This window comes from Gavia stellata, chromosome 6, assembly GCF_030936135.1.
Source record: "Gavia stellata isolate bGavSte3 chromosome 6, bGavSte3.hap2, whole genome shotgun sequence".
In the NCBI taxonomy this organism is placed as follows: domain Eukaryota; kingdom Metazoa; phylum Chordata; class Aves; order Gaviiformes; family Gaviidae; genus Gavia; species Gavia stellata.
The window spans coordinates 29,056,417-29,078,683 of NC_082599.1; the positions used below are offsets into that span (position 1 = coordinate 29,056,417).

Sequence of the window (22,267 nt, forward strand, 5' to 3'; positions counted from 1 at the left end):
CGTATAAAACATCATGGTTGGCCAGGTATATAATCTTTTTTCTTGTTGTAGGTCTCGTCAGCCTGTCTCAGCCCCTCTCTTTTCATGTCCTGACAAAAACAAGGTTAATTTCATCCCAACCGGGTCAGCTTTCTGTCCTGTAAAACTTCTGGGCCCCCTCCTTCCTGCTTCAGACCTGACGCTGAAGAACTCTCCAAACTCTGGTCAAAGCACAGCTTTGAGCACCCTGACTGTTGAGCAGCTTTCGTCTCGGGTCTCTTTCTCATCTCTGTCAGATGACACCAGCACAATGGACTCTACAGAGGTCCCAGTACAGCAACCGTCCCAGCAGCAGCAGCCGCTTTTGCAAGAAATTCAGACTGAAGACCATTCCTCTCCTCAGAGCTATGTGTTAATCTAGACCAAGGTGGAGCAGGCCTCTGCCCTGAAACAATGATTAAGGAGATAATAGTTCAGATACATCTGCATGAGGTGGCAACCTTTCAGAACAACACGGAATACTTAGCAGCATTTGAAAAAATATCTCAACGCTGTTCTTGGCAGGGACAGAATTCATGTTCAGCATTTTTTGTGAGAAAGCAGTAATGCCTGCAGAATCCATATATCATTAAGCATTTTAAGTGGAGACTATGCATTTCATAGTATGTTTGACCAGATTAGTACTGTGTCCTGTGTTCTGTTTCAAATTCTACAGTATAAATAAGCTCTATATATATAAAAAAAAAAGTTGCCTGTCTGAATAGAAAATGTCTTGCTGTGTTGTGTCCTATGGAAAATACTGTACTTCAGGATTATGTTTACAATCGATCCAGGTGTTTATGTTTCTAACTTCTGTAATACACACAATGCAAAAAAAAAAAAAAAAAAAAAAATGGCCACAACAGTTGCACAGTGCCCACCCTATGGCCTAGCTTCAGGTACTTCTCTCGAAGTGTAAACTCAGGTAACTTGGAATGTATATCATACTGGGATATAAAATATTTTACAGCTACAAAGCTAAAGAGGGAACATCACTCTTTTGCCTTTCCTTATTTTATGCATTAATATTTCCTCATTACATTCCACTTTCTTGGAATAAGTGCATTCAGATCCAGGCGAATGATGACCCTGGACATGGGTGAACATGAGGAGAACCAGCAAATCTGTGATGTATATCACTTTGTCATGTGCTTACAAGTAAAACAACTGTTGCATTTACTGTCATTTCAATATATGTAAAAATGTGGCATTTAAAGGTTTCAGGTGTTGCTCAGTTAATGACTGTTAAACTGTTGCAAATAAAGTGTTCAGTACTAGGCTGTACATGAGAAACATTCCATGTTGTGTGTGAGAGGATTTTGAAAGACAAGAATGTTTTTGTTCAAGGACCGAAATTCTTTCAGGTTTCACAGGGGGTGATGGGGATTTCCTCTCATGTTTTTGTTGGCAGTTAAGGATGTGAAATGCTACTGTTACCGACTAAAAGTCAAATTAATGTTTAGTTTCTCTTTTGGAAATGTTTGTTCATTTGCTGGTTGGAAATAGGTTTTCAGATTTTGTCAGGCGGTGTTAGATGAGCAAGCATTTTATTTATGTAGTGAGTAATTGTGTTTGAATTAAAGTCCAAAGGTAGCAAGTGGGTGTTCTAAGAGGGGTGGGGAAAACAATGGTTTTAAGTTCATGTTACTTAATCCAGGCTTCTCCCGTAACTTTCAGTTAGTTAAGTTGTGTGTGTAAAAGTGTGTTTTCCCCCCTCCTGAAGTGTGAATAAAAAAAAATTCTTGTAAAATAATCCTGGTTTTGCAGGCTGGACACTTTCTCAAAATAGTACACAGCAAGAACGGGTTAGTGGTGCTCTTCTATTGTACTGGAACAAGAGGAGCATTGCTTTCAGAGATAATTTCCTGTGATACAAAGAGGACCCCAAAGGCAAAATAAACTTGATGTTCTTGCTCCATTGCTTTCAGCCCAGTGGAACCACATTTATGCTGTGTGCATAAGGTTCACCTTTTCCAGGAATTGAAGAGATTAGTAGCCTGCAGCTACTGAGCATTTAAACTTGCTCCATTATGTTTTTTCCTCTTTTGAAGGTGTGATTGGAGGGGGGTGAGAGTAAGCCACCAATAACTACTCACTAAATATGTGCTTTCTTTGGAGATAAAGCATTGTTTCCTTTTTATTACTGAGGTTTTGCTAATACTATGTTACAAGGTGGAATTTGCAGCCTATAAAACAGTCACTGTTTTTTGACTCCCCTTGCAGAAAACATAGAAGGAGAGAGAGATCTGTCTCTAACCATTTTAATGAGAAAAACCTTCTTGAAACACAACAGCCATCTTTAACCGTACTAATCTCAGGCCTAGGTGAAAACACTATATATTTTATAGACTGAAGATAAAGGGGAGAAAATACTCGTGGTGTAAGTATTGATTCCTTTTAATATTTTTCTTTCTAGAATAACATTGCAGTATGATGACCTTTTTATGCTCTGGTTATGTCCAGACAATAAATCGTAGTCTGTTATTGGTGTTAGGTTACCAGGGGATATGACGAGTGGGTTTTAGATCAGTGATGAACTCTGTACAATATTTGCAATGCCATTACATGTTCTTTTTATTTTTTCCACGAGAAACTAAATATTAATTAAATTGCACATTTGTTCTTAGCAGATTTGAAGGTTTTGAACCAAATGTGTTAAAGCTAATGCTTTGCCATGTAAATTTCCCAGCAGTTGTTTATCTCACTTGTATTTGACATCCAGCTGTAGAAATTTGTCAAATATTGTTTAAAGTTTTGTACATAGTTGTACTGTTATTTCTAGCCACTGTGCTGAACAGTATTCAAGTTATCACATAATACTGCTTTACACAAGGAAATGTGTGGCTTTTGTTTTGTATTTTTTTCGGTATAGAAGTTACTGTGTCTTATTTAAATAAAAATTATAGTTAAAAAAAAGGTGGTGGGGGGACACACAAAAGCAGTCGTTCATTTATTTGTTTTGGAAACTATGAAACACCATAGAATGAGATTAAAGTTTAATATTGTTCCAGATTTACATCTAGAATAATGTCAACCATGTATCTTTATGACTAGTGTGCTATGTCTTAAAGAATAAGATAATGTCTTATGTATTGATTTTTGCATAACACTGTTCTAGGGAGGAAAAAAGTCTAAAAATAGCTGAATGCTTAAATATGCTTTAAAAATAGCATATTTTATTTCTGCATATGATGAGGTTTTTCTCTCTTCAGAGCACAGAAAAAGAAGAATCAGTTAAGTGTTATTGGAAACTGTGTATCCGCTGCTGTTTGTGGTATGGCTAATTTCAAGTTATCTGTTGAAAATTATGAAAGCCATTAGATGTTTCACTATGTGAAACTAAACTAAACCCCTAAAGGATGTGGTATAAATCTACTGACAGTCTTGGTTTCATGTTGTTTTGTATGAGTCAAATGATTGTCATTTGACTTGCAGAATAATTCTTTCCAGATGGGGGGGTGAGGGGGAGGGAGGAAGAAAGAATAATAATATTTAAATGCATGTAAATCCTCCAAAGTCAGTGTTTACTGAAGCAGTATGGCAATAACCAGCAAGAATGATTGAATGCTTGTTATCAGGAAGTGGAAATTTAAGTTTTCAGCATCCCAAAGACTACAAGGTTTCAATGTGACTATGTTAAAAACATTAACTGAAAGTGCTGAAAGTCTGGACCCTCAAAGGATGTAGTATCCCACCCTGCTATGAAAATGCTTGCTCTTCTTCAGTCAGAAACGGCTTAGTTTCAGCCATTTCATCATCAGCTTGTAGGGCTTGCTAGGAAAAGCTTTGTGATCACCTTGTCCTCTAAATGGGTTTGGCTGCAGCAGTTTCAGGCTGTCCTTGTGTGGGAGGGCATTCTCTTCTCAAGAGTTACTTTGACAAAAGTGTGTAGCTCACCCTGAAAAGATGTGATGCGACTTGTACCACGGGTAACTTTTTCACCGTCCCTGTGAACCTAGGCCTCACCTGGTTAGTTATGGTTGCGGTAACGTGACGCTTCCACATAAGCCACACTTCGAAGTTGCGTGCTGTGTGTAATTCACTGCCTATGTCTTCCTCAAAGCCAAAACAAGCAGTCCGAAAAGTGCTGAGAGTAGAGAGCTAATGAAATAATTTTGCCTTGTGTCCCTGCTTTGTGACTAAAAGTTCTTCTTCAACTTGAACGTTTTATTTTCTAGCAATTCATGGCTCTAGAAATGGACTCTTCAGAGACTGGAGGGCTGTGTAAGGGGAGCCCTTGGCTATGTACACTGAGGGTAGGGGGCAACAGATAGTGACCTGCTTGTTTTAGGAAGCAGGGCGCTGTCAGGGAAGTGATTTATGGCTTCCTGAGAAATGAGCTCTTGGGAAGAGCCAGATACTGTCCCAAGGGTAGAGCCTTGGTATCTCCACAGTATTTAAACATAAGCCTGGAGTAATACAAAATAAACACAAGAAATTGAATGGATTAGAGATGTTGGCTGACAGCGCAGTTGCCAACAAAGACCACTGAGGCTTAGCAAACTAGCTCCTGGCCTTACTCCATGGTAGTGGATTGATACCTTCATCTGTTGCTTGAGGTAAAATCCAAGCAGCTTGAAGTTGACAGATGACTCATAGAAGTATAAATCAATTACTGCTGTAAAACAGCCTGGCTTGCTTTGTAAAATATAGCCATGCAGGCACAAATTTGAAGCTACACAATTGGGAGGAAATAACCACAGTTCCCGCAGTGTGTTTCTAGAACCTAAAAGCAAGGAAGAAGTGAGTGAAAGCTGGGAAAGTACATCTGTTACTGGGATGTACACGTACAGCCATTCATAGTTGGTGCTTGGCTAAAAGGAAGTTGTTTGATCAGACTGTCATGCAGTTAAAAATATGTATATATTGTCTCTGTTTGCATTAGTGTAACCGGTCCTGGAAAACTAGTTCAGGAGAGGCTGGGCAAGGCTCAGGGAAGAGCTATAGGAATGAGTGAAGTACTGGAAAAAACAGCACGGTTTTGTAAGAGCGCAATGTTTAACCTAACAGTTGAGGAGTGACTTAATTCCAGTTAGTAAATACCTACATAGGAAATACTTAGTAATGAGCTACTTAAATGTAACAGACATGGAATACTAAACTCAAGCAGTAAGAAAATGAAGCTAGATGAATTCACACTAAAAATGTAGATTTATTTTAGCATGAAGGGTAATTATGTACTGGGCCAAGGTGGATTTTTTCAAGTACTGATAATGTTTAAAATGAGATGATTTTACAAAGGATGTGCTCAAAGGAGATGTTTTTATAAGCCTTACTAACTTATGATTATTTGGGGCTTTTTACATTTCAGTTGACTTTAAAGAGGTATGTTCTTTTAACTACCTTAAGCATTCTTGCCTCACCGAAGAAGTATCATGCTGCAGTATTTTTAACTAGGGAATTAACACTTTTTTTAAAACTGTCTGGAATAGCTCTTTGAAGATAATTTCTGGCTTCTGAAAATTTTTGGTTTGTGTCACACATGAATGAAGTCTCCAGTAAAGCAGAAGTGGTTGAGTAGCTTTATAATTGTTTTGATTCTGTCACCTCCTCAATAGCACCATAATTTTGGAGAGATGGCAAGAAACTGTGGAGTAGGCAGTGTCTTTTGGAGTGCAACAGTGTGTCACTCAGGTGGGGCTGATCGAGAAGGTAGAGTGTTTCCTCAGGAAAAGACCACTATTGGAAGTGAGTGAACATGCAAGTTAAACTGCTAATTCAGTTGATAACAAGAAAGAATAGCAAGCAGATGAAGCTGGTTAGAGAGATGACCCCTTTTTTAAGAACAACTTGAAATTGTATCTCAGGTTGTAACAAGTTCTGCTGTTAAATTGGCTGCCTTGAGCTGTAGCCTGGAAGAAGAGGAAGTTGTGTAATCTTTTTTTTTTTTCCCCGTTGAATTAGAGACTGAGCTTGTTAACGAAGCACAATTAGGCTAACAACTGCACCTGTAGAAAAATAAGTTCTGGGGGTTTAAAATTTTTTTTGTTGTGTGTATGTGCATAGTGAATTGTGTGATTAAACTTTGCAGTGATTTGTACAGCTGTTGGTTGAGAAATAGGGTTTGCTCAGGGCAACGTATCTTTAGTAATACCCATGATAATCTATTTCTTGTACCCTTGTTTTTACTTTTATTTCTCCAAATAAACTGTAAGTAAACAGCATATTCTAAATCCAGACTGCTAGGCATAGCAGTCATGTTAACTAATTCTGGGTGTCTGTCTGCTTACTGCAGGAGGAGATGAGATCTGAGAGCTCTTGAGGTTTTTGTGGAAGGAGGTTCTTTCTCCAAGGAGGAGAAAGCTCACAGAAACTAGACTCCCTGTTAAGGTTTGGTGCCAAAAGGCTGGGTGATGCAATTACTCCTTTCTGATTTCTATTCGGATAAGGATTTCTAGTCCTGCCCTATCTCTATGATACAGAGGTTTCTCAGGGAGTAACAGTGTCCCTTTCCATAAGATTGGTGGTATCTTTGGGCTTGTTACATAGGGAAAGAAGAACTTATTCTTGTGAAAAATTAAAAAAGTAAGGGTGTTGCCTTTGGAAACTAAACATTGTTTTTAGGAAATAGGGGGAGATATGCTTGGCTCTGCTTTTGTGATTCCTTTGGATTCTAATTCATTGTACTTCCAGAGAATGCTGAAAAACATTCAGCATTTTGGTGTCAGTCGCTGAAAAAATAAGTTTCAGGTTACATCTCTATGATAATACAGAGATGGTACCATACTACAGGCTTTCACTGCATAGTTTTATTTTGGATGGGGCGTGTGTGTATTTTAAGTATTGCCACCTCTTTCAGGGACTCTTGTTCATGAAATGAAGTTGGGTACAATGGTGGATGTGTTTTCTGTTCTAGTGAAGAATGCCAAGGAGACAGGTTAGACACTTTCTGAATTCAGTACCTGAGAAACCTGCTTCCCTCTAGGGAGGAGTGTCTGTTCTGACCCTCTTCTGGAGGGGACTACTAAACCCTTGGGGGCAGGGACAAGATGAAGATGGTGGCAGTAGGTCTCTCAGTTTCGAAGCAATGGGAAAGCAAAGGCAGCCTAGGCACTACCTGTACCTGATCTGGAGGGTAACCTTGTATGTGCGTATTTGTATGTACAGGATGTTCTTTGGGTTAGGAAGACAGTGGATGCCTTAATGCTCTGGAGGAGTGTTAGCCTGGATAAGTGTCATTCGTTCTCCAAATCTGTCTCTTTGGTGGCATCCTAACTGAAAGGCTGTTGAATACAGCACTGTAGCATGATTTGGTTTTGTTTCCAGTAGGTGAGAAAATGTATCTACTAGACTGGACAACAAACTAGATGCTCAGGAAAAAAAACTTGTTTGGGAATCCTGTGAGTACTTCAGTGTGGGGCATCCCAGCAGCCTAGGGTCTTTGGTATTTGTGTACGTGCCCTGTGATGCCTGTGGAAATGCACTGAGGGAGACTAAATGTCTAAAGATTGATGTGCCTTCAGGATTAGGGACTGTTGAATAGAGTTGTAAGAATACTCTGGATGTGGAAAGTCAATTTGTGGATATAACCCTTTTGATCAGAAATGTCATAATTGTCATAAATGTCAGCTGGAGCAGGTTGCTCAGGCAGTGTCCAGTCAGGTTTGGCATATCTGCAGGGACAGAGACTCCATGACCTCCCTGGGCAACCTGTTCCAGTGTTTGACCACACTCACAGTAAAAAACGTAATTTGGTACGTTTAAGTAGAATTTCCTGTATTTCAGTTTGTGCCCATTGTCTCTGGGCACCACTAAGAAAAGTCTGGCGCCATCCTTTTTGACACCAATCCCCCTCCTCCCATTTCAAATCTTGATCCATGTGGATCAGATTCCCCCCTGAGCCTTCTACAGTGCTGAGTAGAGAGGAAGGATTGAGCCTGGAGCAGGTGATCCCTGAAAATCAACCAGGTCTCTTACACTCATTTCCAGGGCTGTATCCCATGGGTTTTTTCCAAGCAGGTCCCTGAAGGGCCCAAAGTCCGCTCCTAAAGTCCATGTTTGTGATCCTGCTTTTTGCTTTTTCCCCTCCCTCTCCAGATCCTAAACTTCACCATCTTGTGGTAACTTTGGCCAAGGCTGCCCCCAACCTTCATGTTCCTGACCATTTGTTCTTTGCAGGTATGAGATCTAGCTGACCATCTCCCCTCACCAGCTCCTGACTGTGTCAGGAAGTTATCAGGGTACTGCAGAAACCTCCTGGATTGTTTGTCTCCTGCTGTATTGTTCCTGCAACAGATTTCAGGGTTGTTCAGGGCCCCCAAACGTAAGGTGTCTTCCAGTTGTCTGAAGAAGGCCTCATCTATTCCCTTGTCATCAGGTGGTCTGTAGCAGACACTCACCATGTTGCCCACATTGGTCTGCCCTCTAATCCTGACCCATGAGCTCTCATCTGGGTCACCACAGATCCCAAAGTCATCCTAAGGCATCCATGCCTTCCCAGTACTCTCCCACATAAAGCTACCCCTCCTTACCATCCTGGCCAGTCCTACCTAAAGAGCTGCTATCCAGCCATGGCTGTGCTCCAGTTGTGTTAGCTGTCCCACCACAATTCTGTGATCCCAGTGAGATCATAGCCCTGCAACTGCATGCAGGCCTCTAATTCCTCCTGTTTGCTCCCAGGCTGTATGTGTGAGCTTATAGCCCCTTCAGGGAGCCACCCTGATCTCCCAGAAGTGCTAGGAGAGCTCCCCGCAGTGCTGTTGTCTTGGCACTTAGCTTATTTTTGTTGACCTCTGAGGTCTGTCTTGACCACATCACCCTGCACCCTTTGTTTGCCAAACCTTTGTCACTTGACGATGGGTCTGTGGGCCAGAGAGGCCTTGGCAGTCTCTCCATAACATCCTGGATCCAAGTCCCCAGCATGCTGCAAACCTCCCTAGATGACAGGTTGGGTTGGCAGCGGGGAGTTGCCCACTGCTGTCAATTGCCACTGCCTCCTAGTACAGCTGCACAGCTCAGGCTTGGCAGGCTTAGTGGGATGCAGCTCCCAGCCCCCTGCCTGCTACCAGGGCACTGGTCCTGTTCTGGAGATGCAGATCTGCAGGTGGAGCAGGAGCCATCCTCCTGGTGCCAGAAGTCACCAGCTCCCAGCCTTCGCCATCGTAGGAGTCTCTATTTCCCAACCCAATAAGCATAGGCTCTGCCTGCTTCTCCTGTGTGGCAGTCTCCTTTCCGCTGTCTCTGATGGCCGGGAGGGGTTTCCTCCTCCTCATTGCAAACCAAGAGGATGTGATGTGGTCTTCTGCAGCCTTTGGGACTTAAGGCAGGCAGCATCACAGTGTTGTTTCGGGATCCGGCAGGAAGCTGGGGACAGGAACCATCATGAGCCCATGAATCACAGTAAGACTGGTGCCAAGCTACTTGACGCTGTTGTGGGTCAGGCTTTTTCTTTTTTTAATATGCCCTGGTGCAGAAGCTTAAGCATCTTGATAGAGATTTTGTCGATGCTGATGGTGTGTACATTGGATTAAGTCTTCCCTGCGGAGAGGCACTTGCTTCATTTTGGCAGTCCTCCCTGCAGAAAGGAACTTGTTTTGTTTCGGTGCTGCTACACAACAGAAGGACTTGTTTTGGGGCCATAAAAGCATTCTTCTGTATCTTAAAATACTGTCCTTTTTTCACTTGGATAACAACCATCAAAGAAAACATTACGTACCTCAACCTCAATTAAGCCCCTCCATTAGATACTTCATGTGTTTATGGGGAATGGAGAGGGAACCCGAACCACTTACAGGGAAGCTGTACTGTTCATTAAAAACCACCCCAGGACAGACAGTTCAATCTGCTCCTGCAAATCTCAAGTAGGAAAATGACCCATTATGGATTTTTAGTGTTTTCTGATGCAGTTAATGTTTGCTAACAGGATGGGCTGTTAAAATGGGTGGGGGCAAGAGGAGGGGCTTGCAGCAGTGTCAGTGCAGGCTTTCTTCCTCAATGCCTGATTGGTTTTTAATCTTGTTTCCCTTTATACTTTGTTTAGGCAACGTTCCCATGGCTTAAACGGTGAGCTGTGAGATGTACGTGTGCTCTCTGAGGTCTGTCTAGCCTTTGAAGCACAGTAATAATAACTAATATATGTGGCAAAGGCCGGTGAAGCCACAAGCTCTCCTACCTCCAAGGAGACCCAGATCACTTCCCTTAAAAATGAAAGCAAAAGCTGCAAAGTGCTCAGTGAGGGAGGGGGAGGGAGGGTTAAGGGTAGACAAAAGGAAGATTTTGTTTGAGTAAGGCTTTTTATAATTACTGTTTCCCTACATGAAGAGCAGTAACAGCTGTGTATACCTTGTAGGTAAGCTTGGCTGTGGTTTGGTGACAAGTAGAGGTGACCGCAGGCACTGCCCGAGGGCTCTGGTAGCACTGCTGCCGCTGCTGGCATTTCCCCGCGGTGCAGGCTCGCGTGTCTGTGACCTCTGCTGCCTCAAACATTGTTTATTTCTTTCCTTTTTTTTTTTTTGCTAAGCTTTCAGCTAGATCAGTGCCATTACAGGCTCTTCTTTCAGTTGGAAAGGGCCTGCTAGGACACCAGGGGGTGGTGGCCCACATTTAGATGGGTTTGGGATGCTCATAGACCCGAGCCCTGAGTAGGCTTCTGTGACTTAACAGCATAGGCTGGCATTTTGGGGGAAAAGCCTTGAATCACTTACGTGCCCATGGTTCCTTTGCAGCCCTGGCTGCTGTCACCAAATCCAGGGACAATCTCGCGGAAAGGTTAGATCGGGCCAAGACCCAGCTAAACTGTAGATCTGAAAAATCCCTCCAGGGCTTGTCTCATTGTTCAGAATCTCTGTTGTCTTCTAAGAATCAAATCAAACTATCACCCTGCCAGGGTGGGGGTTGCTCTCTGTTGTCAGAATTTGGAGTTTGGAGCTCTGGTACTCAAATTCAAAGCAGAGATGATCATGGAAAACTACACACACGGACTGCCTAAACAGTCCAGGAAAATATGCAGCTGTAACAGCAAAGCAGTTACTTCAATGGCCCATGATTTTAATTTCTGTATTTTATGTGTCAAGGGTTTATGCTGAGGATTGCACTTTGATTAATAGTAGGGATTTGGGATTTTTTCCTTGTCAGATCCTGCTCCTGTTACATTCAGCATGCTTGTTTCCTGCAGCCAGCTGTTATCCACCCAACTAGGTTAGAGACAGGGTGGACGATTTCATTGTGTAGCGCTCTTCAATTTTTTTTTTTTTTTCCCCCCTCTCTTCAGCCTGTTGATGAGGCTTACGGCTCCCAGCAACTGTCCCTGGGCCTTTCCTACTGCCATAATAGCTATTGAAGTCCAAAATAAAAGAAACACCCTACAGAAAAGGTTTCTGGACTAGATGAAAGGCTTTTGTTTAAAGAGAAGGCTGGCTGTAACTTCTTTAACAGCTTAGGTAGGTCTGCAGTCACTTCTAAAGTCCCTTACCTACTTTTTTCTCCTCTTTTTGGTGTTCGTTACCCCATAAAAATTCCAACAGCAACCAGTATGAACAGCTGGCAGGTAGAATGAGCCAGACCTTTACCTCCAAGCTACAGCATGCTTCTCTCTTTTTAATTTAAATTTTGTAATTTTTTGAAAGCAGCCAAAACTTCACACCCTTCCACTACAGATTAATTACAAGGTTGGGCACATCAAGCTTTCACTATGGTGGAACAGAGATAAAAGTTGATGCGGTTGATGGCAGTTGTACACAGCTCCCTGGCAAACAGCAGCCTCCTCCCTTCAACAACCAGTCACAGACTGGTTTGGGTTGGAAGTGACCTGTAAAGATCATCTAATCCAACCTCCCCTGCCATGGACATCTACTAGATCAGGTTGCTCAAAGCCCCACCCGACCTGACCTTGAACGCTTCCAAAGATGGGGCATCCGCAACTTCCCTGGGCAACCAGTTCCAGTGTCTTGCCACCCTCATCGTAAAAAATTTCTTCCTTATGTCCAATCTACACCCTACCCTCTTTCCGTTCAAAACTGTTGACCCTTGTCCTCAGGACCTGGTAAAAAGTCTCTCTCAGTCTTTCTTATACAGCCTCTTTGTATATTGAAAGGCTGCAAAGAGGTGTCCCCAGAGCCTTCTCTTCTCCAGGCTGACCAATCCCAACTCTCTCAGCCTTTCTTCGTAGCAGACATGCTCCAGCCTTCTGACCATTTTTGTGGCCTTCCTCTGGACCTGCTCCAGCAGGTCTAACAAACATGTGCAGGCAAATACCTTGTGTTACTTAAAAGGAAGATTATACTGGTTTCTAATTAGTCAATGAGAAAGTCAATTTTATGCTTAGAGAACACTGTTAATGAACATCTGGGTAATGGTCTGAGCGACTGCAAAGCCAGGCTGCCTTGGAGCTGGAGGCTGGATGGTTACCCAAGGCAAAACTTGCTGAACCTGCAGGGCCTGTTTGGCCATGGTACCCTTGTTTACCGTCACTGGAGAGTCTCTGTGTGTGTGTGTGTGCATGTGCGTGTGCGTGAGAGATATCAGGCTCACTTGCTCTGTGGCATGGCAGCCGGGCTGTGCACGCTAAGTGTGTGCCGAGCGAGGAGAGCAGCCCCAACAGTAGGAAGCGGCTCGTTTGTACCTAGTTTGCCAACACAGCACTAGACTTTCCCAGCGTTTCTGTTTCTCAGTTGAGGCAAACCCTCTACTGCTTGGCTGTTGGCAAGCCTACCTGTCGCTCTGCTTCCTGCCTTCCCATATGGTGGCTTGTTTAAGACATTTACAAGGAGCAGAAATTGTAAAAGTAGGCTACCCAGAGGGGGATTTACAGTAAATGCTAGATGAAGTAGTGTGCCTAGGTCGCAGTGAGGTCACAACTTCCAGTTACTTACACACACATAGTGGTAAAAACCTAGAAATATGCTGGGTTGCTGGCTGGCCATGGCTTACTGTGGCAGAAGTTGGACTCCTGCAACTATTCCTTGCTGATGAGGTGAGTCAGAGTGGCCGCAGGCTGCCCAGCTCACAGCACGGCAGGGCCTCCCTGTGCTGCCCAGCTCATCCCTGCTGGCCTGCCCCAGTGCCTCTCTACCAGGGAGGAGAAAACAGCTGGGTGCTGGACCAAGTGGGAGGAAGCAGCAACTGCATGCTGGGCAGAAGAGGAAGGGAGCTTGAAAAACTGAGGAGGGACCCAACACTGGCAGCTGCACCTTTACCATGTCATTGTCCCGCTGCTATGCTGAGTAATCTTCTTTGGGAACTGCACTGAGAGAGGACAGGTCCTTCCACCTCTTCTTCCTTTGCCCTGGGGCTATTTCACCCCACATGGTCTCAGCAGCAAGCATGGAGACTGCAACCACCATGCCAGTCCCCTGGCACCTACAGTGGGACCTGATGGTAGATGGCAAATGGTAGTGGCAGAGACTCCAGCAAAACTCAGAGTTATGCACACCACCTGCGTGCTGTGTCCTCATGTCAACCTCCTACTCTCCTGTGCCTTTCTAGGCTCAGATCCTGGAGTGGTCAGGGCTTGTAGGTCTGCTGCTAGTCCCACTTGGAGCAAAGCTGCTGCTGGTGCTGCTTCTCCACTCAGAGTCACCTTGTTGCTTAGGTGATCCTATGTTTTTCTAGCACGTGCAGCTCCTAAAGTTTGAAGGGCACCTACTTAAAAAAGGGTGTTGAGGGAAGGCAGGTGGCTGCTTGTGGCCAAGCGGTCCTGCTTTGGAGTACAACAATGTCATGTCCATGCAGTGCTGGATATGGAAACAGCAGAAGGGAACAAGGTAAGTAAGTCATATTCCATTATGTTGGAAATAACTTCTGATTACTTACTTAAGAAGGCCAGAAAAGTTACTTGAAAAAGTTACTTGTTCGTTTTCTCCGTGAGCTGTTCAATTCCCAAGGCACACACTCCAATTCCCCTGAAGCAGCTGTTCCTAGACTTGCAGAAATCTTGACTCACCAAAATCAATTACATCAACTTTAATAAACTTCCTGATAAAGACAGACAGTTAATCAATAACTACTATTTTCATCTGCCATAGGGGTTCTGCAGCTGTTTTTATTGTAAAACAATCCACTACTAAAACAGAATATGCAACTGGAATGAAGCATTCTAAATCAAGATGAACGTTATGTGTGTGGAACAATCAATCTGTAATTTTACCAGGATGATGAACTACCCTGTTGTCCCAACTATTTCTGAGCCTGAATGCACATCACAGAAAACCCTCTCACAATGGCACGAGGGCTCGGAATTACTCTGCAGCCCAGGCTGTTGAGAAGCATGTGCCATAAACTTCAGTAGTAGTAGGGAAGTATTGTTTGTAACTCTGTAATTAAGATTTTTGCCTGGAAAATGCCTATTTGCAGGATGTTAGCTTTCTTGCTCTAGTTTTCAACTTCAACAATTATGATAATGTATTGTACACAGGGATTTCAATTACTTTTCTTTAAGCAAAATCAATTATCTTTTAAATACCTCTGGCTCCTTTTTTTCATTTGAAAGTGTGAAAAAATTGCATGGGCTTAAGACTAAGAATTCAAAGCTAATGTTAATTTCAAAAATTACATTTGACAAGAAATTAATACATAATATGAACTAATCAGTATTGCAATTGGGGGGGGAGGAAAAACCTCTGCAATCATGGTTTCTCCTGTGTAAAAGGGTTGATTGTTCAGATGGTTTTTCTACTTAACATGATGAGGATTCAGAACATCTTTAGCTGAACTTTTGCAATGCCATTAATTGTCCCAATCAAGACAGGAGGTCTATAATCCATGACCTAAAAACCAAACACAAATGTTTTTCTGAGTCTTAAAGAACAGTTGATTAGCTGCTTCGAAGTCAATACAGGCTCATCTTTGCTTTTAGCCTAACTGCTTCAGCTACTAACAATGCTAGAGTGGATCGTCCTGAAGTGTTTTAGCAACTATCAAGACAAACATAATCCAGAGCAAGTTTAGCAACCACAGACTTGCTTAAAGTTGCAAGAATCTGTTTAATGATTTCAGTGGTAACCAAGTTGGGCTGAAAGGCAGCCTGTCTATCCCTTGAGCTCCTAACGTTTTTGGCATTGCAGATAATTACAGTTTGAGATGAAGAGGATTTTGGGCAAACATCCTGTGTTATGAGTGCTAGCTTGCACTCATAAGTGTAAGCGCACCTCAGCATAAACCTTAGGTATTTCCCAGTTAATCCGCTTTGTAGATGCCTTTTTTACTGCCAGAGACTGCAGCCCAAAGTCAGGAGTTCAGGCTCTCCCCTAATGCTGAAGAAAGATACACATCTCAGAAAAGATGGCTTATTCAGCAAGGAGCTGCCAGTACCAAACTGTAGCAAATAATACTGTTCTCAAGTTTTATCTTTAGAAACAAGAGTCTACATCAGCTTCCATGTCTTTATTACCAACCTCAGTGCTGGGGACCTGGGTGGGCTGGGTACTGTGCAAAGAGAAGACCAGACTGTCCTTTCCCCTTATACATGAAAATATACTGCTTAACATCTGAAGAACTTCTCTGGCAAAAACTGAAGTACCTTGAGACTTCCAGGCCATGGGGTGGGATTTTGAACACTCCAGTTTTGTACAGAGGTATTTAAAACTTGCTGAGAATTAAGGCAGACGAACTCCAGTCAGTCCAACCCCCCCCCCCTCCACTGATAGCATGCAGTTTTAGCTAGGAGGTATCAAATGTACGTTAATGCTGCTCAGTGCAGCCACCAAATGATGTTTTGCTGCATTTGAGAAGCAGCAGGTCAGTTTGGTTAACTTCTGTATTTATATAGTAGTTTTCAGGTTTCCAATGCAGGTACTTAGTTATCTAATAGACCATAAGGCAAGGAATAACTAACTGAGTATACAGTTAAAAGGTAGTGAAAAACTTCACCAACGTAAAAGGAAAATTAACTGAATTAAAAAAGGCCAAATACAATAAATTGCAAAGCAGGTCTTACACAGCACACAGAGCAAGTATGCAGAACTTAAGATCTTAAGCAGCTGCTGACACATGGTTTTTACCTTCCTTTGCTGTAAAAGGAAAGCAGGGAGGCAAAGGGACACCAAGTGAGTTCAAATTTTCTTACTGTCCTACTGGACTACTATTCAGAAACAGCATGAGGTAATGATATGGATTATTAGGTACTATCTAAAAACTGTTCATATGTTTTCTCTTCAGATGCTTGTTACGCACCAATTCAAGAGCACACTAGCATTCCAGTGGGAATAAAAGGTCTTTTTTGTCAAAATCATTTTATTAAAGAGTTAATGTCACAACAAGCTCAAAATAACACATGCTTCAGAAATAAATTGGATGAAAAATACTCCAAACAGAAATATGAATGTTTTGAAGGCATGGTAAAGCATCAGTTGCAAGAAACTTCTGCAAACAGGTACAAATTCTGTTGGTGCAATGGAGAAAAACCTCAGAAAAGAAGCCTGCTAGGCATGACTTCTGTTTAGGTAGTGCAGTTTGTCTAATAAGTTAAATCAGAAAGAGCACAATTTCCATGGCTGCACAGACAGAGATGTATTTCTTCAATAATTAGCCCCAGCACATATTTTTCACTGTGAGTACTAACAAAACAAATTTAGTAGACATCTTAACATAGCAGTAATATATATAACTATATACATGATAGATGTTTGACTCATGCAGCCTCCTCAGTTACATGATTTTTTTCTTTTATTTACTCAAGAAACATTATAAAAAAATAGGTTTGCAATTTATATTTCACTCCAGTGTTAGCTCCGCATCACCTCAGGCAAAGACAGTGTTTCAGCAGATAATCTAATTTGGCAAGAAATCTGCCCTAATTCTTAACCTCATTTTTGTAAATCCACGTAGAAAATAAATGTGAACTCTTTATACAAAACAAGAGCAAATAACTGTAGCTATATAAAAGGGGATTCATTCCCTTTAGTTTTATTATCATGGCACATACTTCATAGTTTCACAACAGCATACTAATTTTCATTAGTTTTTTTAAACCCCAAAATAGTGTTGATGAATGGAGGAATGTGAGTTACCATAGGCAGCTGACTCATGCATTAAGCAATTCATGTTCTTTATCAGTTTTCCCAACAGCATCAGGATTGGATAACGGGTCAAGGTCAGCAAAGAGACTGAACCAGGCAGTCAAGTCTTTAGGATTCTTTGTAGGTTCTGGGGGGAAAAAAAAAAAAAGTACAGACTTGTCAGCTATTTTAAAACAAAACTGACTGAATGTTTGACTGAGGTCAAACAAACACCATGCTATTGTTTAATTTATTACTAAGGGCACTTCTGACAAGAAAATTGGAATGAGTGATGGCATTTTAAAACACTACCTTTTACAGAATATGGAACTTTAGTAAGAATGAATGTTTTACATCTGTCTGTCTGTCTGTGTTATTTTATATGGCTCCTGCCATGATAAGTACAGGAACACTTTAATTAAAAATAGAAACAATCTCACTCTGTCTAGCTTTGTTTCATGAAAGGTATTTTACTTGTGTGTGCACCTGCATGCCTGCAAAAACGTAAAAGGAAAGTGATGGAAAATTTTACTTTCGACCTCTCTTACAGGACTAAATTCCTTCTCCTAAATCCAGTTCATGTGACTGTTCTGTCCCCCCTGTATACAACCACACAAGGTCATTACTCATCTGGAATGAAGTTTTAATGGGAAGGTATTGGCTGGAGATACAGGGGGTGTGTTTGATAGCCAGTTCCAAGTATAGCTTCTAGTATTAGGGTGTATTTTTTGATGGATATAAAAAAAAATGTGAACCAGGAATATGTTCCAACATCAGCTGGACTATTGCATCTATGTGTCTATACTGGCACACAGATTTCATAGAGGTCTCCTACCTTCTCTTATTCCAAAAGGGCAGATGTTCAGGTTAAAGCTTTGGCTTCTATAAAAAAGGTACATCACCACTTGCTTTGTTTTCTGTGACCCTATGCTTAACATGTATTATATTGATAGTGAAGTAAGATGTGCTCCTCCACTCAGAGAGATAATGTCACAGGAAAGTATTCCTTTGTGACACAAGGAATTTACGTTCAAAATAGGCTCTGCCTGGCATGACTTTCATCTTGGTGTCTGCAAGGCTGGAGTATCTGCCACTTTCATAAACTCAGGCATGACTTTCATCTTGGTGTCTGCAAGGCTGGAGTATCTGCCACTTTCATAAACTCAGAGTTCAAAGTAGCCGAAGGCCATTCCTTTTTCTGGTGAAGGTACTGTGGCTGTGGTAATACACACTATTTCCAAAACATTTTCCAAAACTCCTTAACCCTTTTTTTTTCTGCTGAGCTGAAAAATGTCGGTCTTTTAATCCCAGGAGGCAGGAGAAGGAATACACATCGCTCCTTTCTTCTGCACTGAACATCTTTGACATAGCTTCTGATAGAATGTGAATGCACAGGATAGGCTACAAACTGGCAATAAGGATTCAACATATTTCTGGTTCACTTATCCAGAAAACCCTAGTCAAAAAGCAGGGCTTTGTCTCAGTAGGTGGCAGAACGATGCACTCTAGGCTCAGTTGCAAGAAGTGAATTAAGTTTCAAACAGATGATTACTGAGATGATGTATGTTACCAACAAAATTTGCAATTAGAGCTCTTCTGCCTTATCAGTAGCCTGTATTTTAGCCACACTGTCCTCCTAGAGCTTCAAAACACTGTTTAGCTTAGACAAAGTGCATGCAGAAGCTATTCTGTGTGACTCAAAATTAAAGTAGCAAAATAAACTGTAAACTACTCAGCTTCCTCCTTATATAGTAAATTACTCTTTTGACATACTACTAGCACTGAGGCCTACAAAAAAAATACACACATATCATACACGTAACGCTGAAACAGAGGAATTAATTAGTAAGCACAAGATTCTTGACATGTAACTACTAGAAAAAGAGGTTTTATTATGACAGAGTAACTGAGAAGACTGGAAAGATACAAGAGTCACAGATAAAAAGGAAAAGCAAAGTAACTGAAAAAATACATGACTGTGTCACCTTTCACAGGCGTCTTGTTAGCATTCACATTCAGGCTGTTTGGTTTCTGTGCTGGCTGTGGTATAGATGGTCGGCTCACACTGTTAGCTGCCCATCCTAAAATTCAATAATACAGCAGCATTAGTGTGAAGAATTACTTTGTTAACTCCGACACCCCACTGTCTGGCAGCACAATGAGCACGTCAGACAATGGAGCAGAATATTATGTTTATGGTTATAGCCGTTCGTATCTTTCCTCATACACAAGAAATCAACAGTCAGATGCTGCAGAAAAGCAACATCCTTGGGAAAAGAACATCTGTGCATCAGTTTCATCATCTCCAGATTCAGGCAACTGTATGCTTTTCAAACCTTTAACCTGGCTAAAAAACATTTTTTCTTGTTTCTTTTATCCAGTCAGTTAATACTTGTTCACAGAAAGGCCAGTACAGTAATCAAGTCAAGCATAGCTGTAGGGAGAAGAATATCACTTACATTTGGGTGAAAATGTCACACATATTACACATTTTTTCCACCTTTCTTTACTTTTACAGTTCCAAAGACTTTCATTTTATCAGAAAAAACGTATTTAGAGACCCTAGATTTGAAATTAGTTAATTTTGAAATTATTAATCCTGAAAAAAATAATTTCTTGCAAAACACTTTGAAGAATTAAATTCAAGATGCACTACTTTGAGTTAAGTTAAAACTAGGTTTTAAAGGAGTATTTTTTTGTTCTTCATTTGAAAGGATCTTCTCAGCAGGGAGAAAGTAACTATGCAGGAAAAAGTGAAACGGGGTATTCACAATTTTTTGTTCTTACATGCATATTCCATAGCCACAAAAGAGTAATGATAAATACAGTTAATGAGGCCAGATGAGTTAGGCTGGCAAAATGAACTAGGGGTGGTGTACCACAAAAACATATTAGGAAAAAATGGAGCATTTTTGTCCCTGGCTTAAGATATTTAAATTCTTATGCTTTATCACATTGAGAGGACTGGAGGTCGTATTTCTAATTTCAGTAATATCTCCTTTAAGTGTGGCCTGATCAATTATCCATCCATCTCAGGGATCTAGTATATCTAATTCTGCAGTATCACAAACAGGATACTCATCTGTGCATGTAGTTAGCATTTCCTTATTCAGTCTCTTTTTTCTACAAGTTATGCTCTCACATTCTTTTCTACTCTCTTTGTCCTTCCTCCCCATAGTTTCTTCTTCTTTTGAGACCCCTGTCAGATGTTGGTACCCCGTGTCCTGACAGTTACTGTAACAGCCATGTAAGTCACATAAACCCTTCCTCTCTCTTAACAGATTATTCTCGTCACTCTCTGATCTTACCTTGACTATAAAAGGTCTGAAGCTCAAGCTGTGTTATTAAAAAGAGGCAAGAGGAGTGCTTCTATAAAATCACATGAATTAGGAAGGAAATTTAAAGCCACAAACATCCTCTGTATCTAAGGAAACAAACCAAAAACTTCTTCAAAATCTGGATGCAGAGTGTTCACATATATTTGTTCTAGGCAAAGGTGATAAAGGCTTATGAGCTAGCCTGTGCCCCCTGAAAATGAGATTTTAGAGTTTAATCTTTCAAATAAGCGAATTTGAATCATAAATAATGAAGAGTATGGCATAACACTTTAGAATGACATACTTTTCCAGGCATTTTCTCTGCTTGTGTTACAAAAGAGGAGAATGGCAGAGGACGTTACACACAACTGCAGAAAACTGTAACACTTTCATTTGTTTGGAGATGTATTGCGAGAAAGTGTTTTAATATGTCAATGGATGGCAACAGATAAATTGAGCAGCTTAAGCAAATAGGGCCAAATCCTAATTTCATAGAAATGAATGGGAGTGCTGCCTGGAAACTTTCTGTGCAAGTCCCAGTGATTTCAGTGAGATCAGGAGTTGGCTCCCCAAGACCTCACTGATGTTCATCGACACTGATGTGACTGGCAGAACAGAGAGCAAAACATCACAGACCAGTTAACTCCTTTGGAGCCCTCCTTTTGGGTCCCTGGACTAAGGCTTGGAGAGTAGCACATCCGTGAGAGATGCTGCGGTCTGGTTCTCTGTTCATTGAAACGCAGGTAGCTCAAGTACCACTTAGGAAAAAAAGAGAACCTAATAGCAGCAACAAAAACATCCAACCAAAAACGCTCCAGGAAACGTGTGATGCTTTCGTAATGAACTTATCCATCTACGAAGGTATTGGGAAAGACTGACACAGAATTTTTATTAAATACTTTAATGAATTATATTTTTAGTGTCCACTCACAGTGAGCTGCAAAGAACAACTTTGCCTTTCAAGAACAAACTGCAGCCTATCAATTTGAAAGCAGTTGTTGCCCCTAAGCCTGTTCTGGTTTGGCTGTTCACAGGATGGCTTTGTTAAGTGACTAGATAAAAAATTATTGCTGAGACAGCAAGGAAACCAAACAGCTTACTTTTCAGCTAGCATCTTCACAAACATTACCACGATTAAATTTAGAAGTGGAAATGGTGAGCTGCGCATTTTCTTACCAACTAGAATATATGTTCATATAGGGAAAGATAAAAAGGAGCCCTTAGTTGTACGAATAAGTAAGTAAATGAGGCCATAAACATCATGAAAGAGAAAGCCAATGCTCTCCCTGAAAAAGCAGAAAGGCAACCAAACTACAAAGCTGTATCTGGAGAAGAATCTAAAAGATTTGTTGGGAGCATGCTTTGTTTCTAATATATATACACACACACATTTATATGTATTTTAAACCGGCACCTGGTAGTCCCATAGCAATTCAAAGTCCCATTGTGCTAGATCCTGCCTATAAATACAGCCAGAGAAAACTCCGAGCTGGGAATTCCTGACCGTAACAGTTTATAACCTGCATAGCATTGTGCCTGTTTTACAGATTAAGATCTGAGGCAGAGAGAAAACAAAGCCCCAAAGATTTATGAGCATGCTTAACGTAAAATAAGTAAGTAATCCTACTGAAGTTAATAGAAAAGTTAATGTGCTTAAAGTTAAGCATGTGAGTTTTAAGAATCTTTATGGTCTTAAGGCCAAATTCACACAGGAAGTATCCAACATTGAGGCTCCAGTGTAGCACTTCACACTGAATAATTATTAAGCAATCCTACCAATTAGGGAAAAAAAAAAATGTGTAGGAGACGTATCACAAGTCCTCAGTAAAAATATCCATAATTCATATATTCTAATATTTCCAACTTGTATGTTTAGGTATGTTTATACTGCAGTCAGTATTTTGTTAAAAAAACCCTCTCTGTTCCCAAATTTATTGATAAGGTCAAATTATGAAACAAGTGCTGTGAAGTGAAATGAAATGCAGTTTAAGATTAAAGCTG

General features: G+C 41.2%; 2 protein-coding genes across 2 annotated transcripts in view; one reads left to right on the forward strand and one right to left on the reverse strand.

Moving 5' to 3' along the window:
• Nucleotides 1-620, forward strand: part of GLCCI1 (glucocorticoid induced 1) — a 54,083-nt gene extending 53,463 nt beyond the window's left edge. Inside the window, exon 8 of the mRNA XM_059818944.1 lies at nt 52-620. Coding sequence (XP_059674927.1) covers nt 52-400 — 349 coding nt within the window. The 3' untranslated portion in view covers nt 401-620. The remainder of the gene's footprint in view (nt 1-51) is intronic.
• A 15,603-nt stretch (nt 621-16,223) lies between these two features.
• Nucleotides 16,224-22,267, reverse strand: part of ICA1 (islet cell autoantigen 1) — a 62,442-nt gene continuing 56,398 nt past the window's right edge. The window contains exons 12-13 of the mRNA XM_059818333.1: nt 18,935-19,030; nt 16,224-17,097 (exon numbers count right to left, since the gene is read on the reverse strand). Coding sequence (XP_059674316.1) covers nt 16,976-17,097; nt 18,935-19,030 — 218 coding nt within the window. The 3' untranslated portion in view covers nt 16,224-16,975. The remainder of the gene's footprint in view (nt 17,098-18,934; nt 19,031-22,267) is intronic.